This window comes from Alligator sinensis, unplaced genomic scaffold, assembly GCF_000455745.1.
Source record: "Alligator sinensis unplaced genomic scaffold, ASM45574v1 scaffold290_1, whole genome shotgun sequence".
NCBI lineage: Eukaryota > Metazoa > Chordata > Crocodylia > Alligatoridae > Alligator > Alligator sinensis.
In genome coordinates, this window is record NW_005842755.1 from 223032 (window position 1) to 231337 (window position 8306).

Here is an 8306-nt window from a genome sequence, read left to right on the forward strand (position 1 = left end):
ACCAACTTGCCAGTCTACTTAGTGGGGCTAGGATGCTATTCCTCCTATAAAAGGTTTGAATGATAAACTCAACCTGTCAACTCTCAGACCCTTTCCACACTACGTGGGAGTCGCATGGTGTTCCTGTGCAACACGCTTGATCCATGTGTTCCTCCCCACCATCAAAGCCTAATAGATCATATTCAAAACATAGTACCTGGTGTGTCAATCAGATTGATTCTGCAGTCCTTCCACTCAAAAGTAACTGCAGCAGATTGAATGGTTATGCCACGTTCTCGCTCTTGTGTCATGAAATCTGTCACTGTGTCCCCATCATCGACATCTAAAACAGCATGAATATATGCATCATTTCAGTTCAGTCACATAACTTTAGCTTTATAAAATACCTGCCTTGAAACGAAGTAAATACAATGATGTTTTCTCCTATACCCCATCTAGTCAGTATACTTCTAAGCCAAGAAACCGTCTTATCCAAGGAATGGAATGATAATGCTAATGGTAAATGCCAGCTGAACTGAATTTCTTTCTTGGAAAACAAATATTCTGGAGGAGGAGCTGAATCCCCAGGTATGACAGAACTGTCTTCCACTCCACTTTTTTTGGTTGGAAAGGTGCCATTCTGTTACCTTCACTTCCCAGTCCTGTAGCCAGCTAGTTGCTGATTTGATGTGCTATGCAATTTAAAGCAATCCTAAAAACTGTTCAAGCTGAGTTGGCCAACTGTAAAAATCACCAAAGCACAACAGAATATCAGTCAAACCCCTTTCTTCCAAAGCACTGCCTATACTGAGGCTGGGAAGGTGGTAGCATAGAACCATCTGCATCAGCTTCAAGCCAAAGAGATTTACTTCACAGCTAGGGCTAGCATCTATTCTCACAGTGCTTCTTCAATCCTTCCTGTTTCCATTTGGATTTGTTTCTATAATGTGCTAATAAAAACTTCCCACCAGGCGGGGCCCATCATTTCAACATTAAAAAAGCTTATGTATTCTCTTGCTGCCAGCTAATTTTCTTACTTTGTTTTTCCGCACTAAACACCTGCAAATATTTAATTAGCCAGTGGACCCTACGCAGAACACAAGCCGACATGAATACGGCAAAGAACGAAGTATCCTAATTTTCAAATTCTTGTGGTATTTTTTGTGAAATATTTGATTAATTTTGAGTAAAGTCAAGAAAGTAAATCACAGCCAAGTGCTTCCAACAACACTATGAAATGAACAATATGAAATATGAAATCCTATGAAATATGAACTTTCATTTCTACTCAGGAAAACTTTTACAATCTTTTCTCCAATGCCTGATGAAGGGTGCTTGTGCCCGAAAGCTTGCAATTAAAGATTTTTTTTTTGCAAAAATATTGTTGGTCTAATAAAAGATATCACCTCTACCACAAGCCCTGACTGCTTTTGCCTCTAGACCAGTATGGCTACAACCTGGATACCCTCCAACAACACTGTTCTTTACGTATCACTGTTATCTGTAAAACTCAAAACTCAAGGCAAAACCAAAATTATGGACAGTGAACACTTTAAGAAAATGACTACCTGTGTGAACAGTTGTTATATGAAGCCTGCTTACTATTCCTTTCCATTTTTTTTATATGAATTAAGCCTGTTTTTAACAATATTACTGTTACTCTCACTATAGAAGCACCACTATTTCAAGCAATAGTGTGCTGGTATTTAGATCCTAGAAATACCTGTTTTTAAACATTTATGGGCACTTCATTATTATAATATTGAAGAAGATGACTGTGAAGTACCTGTAATAGACTACAGGAGGGGAAGCTCATACGATTTTGAGCTGTGTCCAGCCAGTGTGCCATGGGATTGAAACGGCCATGTGCATGTGCCGTGGGATGGAAAAGGTTGGGAAACGCTGCTCTAAGTTACCACTGCTTCCCTGGGGAACAGCTATGCCTAGAATCAGGAAACGATACAAAATATAGCTTCACATGGCATAAAGGAGACTGAACAAGAGTGGGGAATTTCACCTAACTTGATAGAATTTTCTTAGAATATTCCATAAACAATACACACACTTTATTAGGAATTAAAAGGTAATTGGGTTATAAATTACTGAAGAATTAACCTGAGAATCTGTAAGAGTTCTCACTACCTTAGAATTTTACCTATATCAGTGATTTTCAATGTCATTTGACAAGACACCCCTCAGAAATTTCCAGTTCTAAGCTTTCACTCATTTTTTGAGTACGGAAAAATATTAGAGCAATTCTTTGGTTGCAAAGAACTCAGAAAGATCACAACAGGCCACAATATTTTTGATGCTACAAATTTCGATTTGAAATCTCTGGATTTATCTTGTGAATCATCTGTAAGGTTAGCATGCCTTATCTCTTAGTACTGCATGGCATACAGGAGCACCCTTGAAGGGATCTCACAATACCCCATAACTTGGGGTACCCCCAATCACACCAAACTGCAGTTTTTCCAGGCTATGGACCATGATGTGGTTCCTGCAGAGCACACATTGCAATAAAAGCCTGGCAGGCAATGGCCAGATGGAAGGCAGGGGCTGCAACCCCACTGCCTTGCAGTATGAGAGTGGGAGCAGCTGGGCCAGCCATGCACAAAGACCTGCTTCTGCAGAGAATATACAATGGGCCTCGGGATTACAGTGGACAATTAAGATGAATATGAGCCAACATATGGTGCCCTTGTTGCGAAGAAAGCTAACAACATAGTGGGCTGCATTAGTAGGAGCGTTGCCAGATCAAGGGAAGGGATTATTTCCCTCTATTCAGTACTGATAAAGCCACATCTGGAGTACTGTGTCCAGTTTTGGGTCCCCACTACAGAAAGGATGTGGACAAACTGGAGAGTGTCCAGTGGAGGGCAACAAAAATGGTTAAGGGGCTAGTGCACATGACTTCTGAGGAGAGGCTAAGCAAGGCTTCTCAAGCTTTTCCTCAGCATGACCCCATTTAAACACTGGAAATTTTTTGTGACCCCAAAATGATACAGACAAGATCAACAAGGAAGGATTAATCAGATTTCTTTCGTGTCTTGCAATTCTTTCATTTCTCATTCTCATCCTTGTCATTAGTTTTACTTCTAGAGCTTGAAGCAGAAACTTTTCAGAGAAAAGCATCCATGTTAGAGTTCTCTATCATGTAAAATTTATTTCAGACAGTAAAATAGACTGATTTTACGTCAGTTTCCTGTAAGGTACAAGTGCTTTGCGTCAGAGTTGCAACTGTTGTGCGTGGATGAAAAACTACCACGTACATATTTATAAACAGGAAGTGTATTCATCATAATCAGTTGACACTGTCTGACCACATTTTTTATCGTAGTGACCCCAAGACTGGGAACCACTAGTCTAAGGGAACTGGGCTTATGGAGTCTGAAGAAGAGAAGACTGAGGGCGGATTTAATAGCAGCCTTTAACTACCTGAAGGACGGTTCCAAAGAGGATGGAGCTAGAGTGCTCTCAGTGGTGGCAGACTGCAGAACAAGGAGCAATGGTCTCAAGTTGCAACAAGGGGGGGTTTAGGTTAGATATTAGGAAAAACTCTCTCACTAGGAAAGTAGTAAAACACTGGAACAGGTTACCCAGAGAGGTTGTGGAATCACCACTCTTAGAGGTTTTTAAGACCTGGCTAGGCAAAGCCTTGGCTGGGATGATCTAGTTGGGGATGGTCCTGCTTTGAGCAAGGGGGTGGACTAGATGACCTCTGAGATCCTTTCCAACCCTAATTTTCCATCTCAAGGGAATCCCTGCAGGCTGGGAGTTCCCAAGGAGGTGGGAGCAAAGTAAAGAGCCAGAGGTCAGGACAGTAAGTGCCACAGCACAGGGGAATCTGCAGGGGTAGGAGATAAGGGCAGTCAACTCCAGCTACATGCAGGATCAGGGCCAGGATCAGGAGTTTGTGGGATTAGGGGCAGGTTCATGGGATTGGGAATGGCAGGTCTATAGGGGGCATAGTGGGACTGGGGTTGGGTGGGGTCAGGTGGAGTTAGCAGGACAGTTCTGCACTTATGGCCATTAGATCATTGCTACTGTTCTGCATTAGGAACCCCTTGTGCTACATACCATGAAATCTCCTTCATTTGTCACTGGGATAACTCCTCACTTTGTTCTTATCAGTCAGTAAGGTCCACACATGGGTGAACTCTGTCTGTATGTAGCCACAGTAATTTACATACATGCAAATTACCATTGGTATGTTTATTTTGAACCCGTTTATTTCCAAGTCAGTATTTTTGCCCCCTGCATTTCAAATTAATGAAGTTTTCCTGTAAATTTAAAAAGTAATTCTAACCTCCCAATGCTCTTGTGTATCCAGAATAATACAGCATTCTCTCTGTGGTTGTAGTTTTCCCAGCATCAATATGTGCCATGATGCCAATGTTCCGGATTCTGCACAAAAAAACCCAAACAGGCCAGACATTATTATACAGCAATATTATCATTCTAATAAGGCAAGTAATTTCAACACATCAGAAGATACCATTGCATTGTTGCACACGTGATATAGCGTGTGCACTTGTGAAATTTTGAAGTTAAAATGGTTTAGAATTCAAGCCGTGGGCTTTCTTCAAACATGTCCTGTGACGGTTTGACGAATAAGCGTACCAAGTAGTAAAAGGATCAAAGAACAAGAAACATACATTTATATTACTCATACCATTTGAATATCACACTCTGGTACCAGCAGCAAAATAAAGATATAGAATTAATGTCATTTGCCCTTTACGAATAATAACTACCATGTCAAAAACTACAATGAATGTCAAAATACATACATTAGCCTTCTCATTAAGGGTTCAATCTCAGGCAGAGGAGGAAGTCAAAGGAAGAACTCCAATTCCATCAGCCTGAAACTACTTTAATATCAACTGTTGTCTCCTACCTCCTTACATCTATCCTTAGCAATTCTTTAACGAACATATATTCTATCACCTACAATTTAAAACATACCTGAATTTAAGCAGCCATCACTATCATAGCCTATGGGGCTTTTGCTTAAGTGTCACAACCTTTATTTCTAACACGCAGAAATTATAATACAGAAAGGAGTTACTTACTTAGATATATGTGGTGTGATGATCGAACGCAGAGATTTGACATCTTCTGTTTTACAAATAAGAACGAGAAAAAAAGAACAAGGTTTGCTGAAACAAATTTTCACTGTATGAGTGAAATGTTATTTGTTAAAAAGAAGACCTCTGAAAGGAGCATTCCTCACTTTTAATGGACTGTTTAAGAAAAGTAGCAGATGGACGCTCTTTGAAAAAAATGCAATTTAGGAGCAAAAGGGGAAAGTGAACTAAAAGAATAGAGGATAACTGCCCAGCATTCTCAGTGTCATTCTGTAAGATGTTACAGAGAACCCAAAAATAATTTAAAATCAAATACCTGGCAGAGAACAGTAATTTTTTTGACTGCATGCTTGTGCTTTTAGTCCTTTTATAACCATCACCCTTGTTCTCCTGCAATGTACATACTGGAAAGAGAAAGACAGAAAGAGAGAAACAATTACAGCTCTAAGTAATTAGTTTGCAGAAATACTTTGTCTCCAATTAAGGATTTTTCCTTCATTTTTCTCCCAAATATGACTATTACTGGTATTTGGGGAAACACAGGTGAATAATACAATTATATCTGTGTGAGATAATTCTGAAACCTAATGTCTGCTGTTTTCAGGCATTTCACCATTACAAATTCCTGGTGTCAAGCCCACCCCCACAATATCCAAATCTAGTAAGATTTGTAGTCTAATAAAAATAAGACAACACAGGACATAGGATCTCACTGGATTTACAGGTACCAAAAAAAGTTAATGAAAACTACAGTAAAATCCCTGTTTTCTGGCATTCTACTAGCTGGCATACTGTATTAACCTGCACTGTGTCGCCATCCACCACTCTGCATCACCTCCATGTGCAACGACCCCACGCTGCTGCCGTGCCACCGCCATCCACCACCCTGTGCCACCGCTGCATGTAAGCCATGTGCTAATGCCCGCCCCTCCCCCACTGCCATCCACAATCCCTGTGCTGCCATGAGCAAGACCCCCCACTCTGGCTCCAGTATTTTTAGATAACCAGCATTTTTATATTACCAGCACCCAGCATTCCCCACTCATGTTGGATAACAGAGATTTTACTGTATTATTTTATTGAGATGATATACACAAGGAAGCTCAACTATTTTTCGCTAAAGAAAAATATGGAGTATCTATATAAAAATTTGGGAAAAGTCTTACCCCATTGCACCAACTTGAAGCTGTCAGAACATTTACTGGCAATTTCCTCATGACACTGAACATTATTGTGTTCTACCATCTACAGCCACAACCTGCCAATACAAACAAACGGTATATAAAAGGCTGACCATCCAAATTAAGCATCTTTACTACTTCTATTCAAGTAAATCATAATACTAAATAATCTAAGGCTATACCTACACAGGCATATACAAATATTCAGTTTTTACTATGAGAGTTGCTACTTTCCCAGTAGAAGCCATGGGTGTACAGATGTTCAAGATTTTTCCCCCCTGTGCAAAAATGGCACTCCAGAAGAAAAACCTGAGAGCAACCTGAGTTAAATCACTCCCAGAATAGTTTTCCCTGGGATAGCAAATGTCTGTATACATTCCCCTCTGAGAAAAGTCACAATAGTCCTTCAGCATCCATGGGTGCTTTGCTCCTTTCCTCCTCCCAGAGACAGCATGGTTCTCAGGCTGGACTCCACTGCTCCAGCAGAGCACAGAGCAGAACATACCCCTCCTTCACAACCCCCACTCTGTGCTGCAGGGACACAAAGGCTGATCCTGAGCAGTCCAGGTCAGCCAATCAGGGCTGCCTTACTGCCATCTGTTCCCAGGCAAACTAGGGGAGCCAGAAGAGCATGCCAAGATGCACACACAGGGATCCTTTGGCTGCACAGTCATCACTGCAAGCTCTCTGCTTTTCAAGGGCTCAGCATTCAAATGTCTGTTCAGGCATCTCCAATTAAGTTTTTGGGGGGGTTTTAACCAGGAAAACAAACAAGGAAAAATTCTCTTAGATCATCTGAACATGTGTATGCAGCCTCAGCTATCTCTGGCTGCAGTTCTGGCAGAATACTATAGCCCAGGGGTGGGCAAAATATGGCCCGGGGGGCAGATCCAGCCTGCCAGGCCATTCTATCTGGCCCGCAAGGCCCCTAAAAAATTTAGAAAAGTATTATTTATTTGCTCTTGGCTGCCTGTCAAAGATGACAGGAGCCAGGGGCAGTAAGACCCAGGGAAAGCCAGTGGCAGGACCCAGCAGCAAGGCCTGCCCAGCCCCACCACACCCCCAACCAGAAGCCCCTGCCTAGCACCAGAGAGGAAAACGCAGCCCTCGACAGCTTGCCAAAATTCGGTAAGCAGCCCTTCACCCGAAATAACTGCCTGCTCCTGCTATAGTCTGTACTGACAAGCCACCAGACAACATGCACACCTGCATGCCTCGGACAGCTCCTCCACAGCAGCTGAGGAGGAGGAAGTGCACTCTGGGAATGCACCAGCTGCAAAAGGGACCACAGTGGCCAGCTGAAAGTGCAGGTGCATTTTCACATGCCTTCCACTGCCTGCTCAGCAATGGCAGAAGCTTTCCTTGTTCAGATGGTTGTGTTGCTGCAGAGGACTTTGTGTGTGCGCACGCACTCTCAAAGCTCTGCTGGCAGAACTGCACTATGCAAGCTAGGCCTAACGCCATCCCGCTTCCCACCAGATTAGCAGGATCTGACCGTAATTTATCAGAAACTAAAAACAACACAAGGTGTTATAACTACCACACCTCACAAACATCCAGCACATACTTATGAAAGAAAAAAAATATATCAACACCCATTTTGCAAAGAGGAAAGGACTAAGCTTAGCAAAACAGGCCATGTTTAGGTGCCAATTATCTGAAAGTCCTGGAACTCAGAGCTAAGATAAAAAAAACTATATTATAGCACCTCTAGCTGTGAGGAGAAAGCACGATTTCACAGTAGTAATACAACACCATCAAGTTTTCAAGGACCCTGCCATCTGACTCTGTGGCATGTTCAATAATTCAACAACTGGTAAAGAAACCTAATCTGTTCCTAATTAACTGGACAGCAGTCAGTTAAGAAACAATTTAAAGACACGCATTTGCCAATCTGAGACTGTCACTAGCAGTTTCAGCCAGAAAACGAGAAGCCATGTGGCACGAGACCCACTTTCTCTCCATCAACCAGTAATCAGAGCAATGTTTCCCTCAGGCTCCCACAGTTGTTAAAGCCACCCAGCCATCCCGCACCCCCTCCCCCCGCCGGGTCCAC

General features: G+C 42.1%; 1 protein-coding gene across 4 annotated transcripts in view; it reads right to left on the reverse strand.

The window, feature by feature from the left end:
- Window positions 1-8306, reverse strand: part of GFM2 (G elongation factor mitochondrial 2) — a 28028-nt gene that overhangs the window by 19350 nt on the left and 372 nt on the right. For 3 of the 4 annotated variants that reach the window (XM_025216637.1, XM_006034621.3, XM_014525155.2), the window contains exons 2-6: window positions 6236-6327; window positions 5386-5473; window positions 5055-5100; window positions 4289-4386; window positions 197-322 (exon numbers count right to left, since the gene is read on the reverse strand). In XM_025216637.1, the coding sequence (XP_025072422.1) occupies window positions 197-322; window positions 4289-4386; window positions 5055-5100; window positions 5386-5473; window positions 6236-6298 (421 nt within the window). In that variant the 5' untranslated portion in view covers window positions 6299-6327. The remainder of the gene's footprint in view (window positions 1-196; window positions 323-4288; window positions 4387-5054; window positions 5101-5385; window positions 5474-6235; window positions 6328-8306) is intronic. The other variant, XM_006034622.3, reaches the window with a different exon arrangement.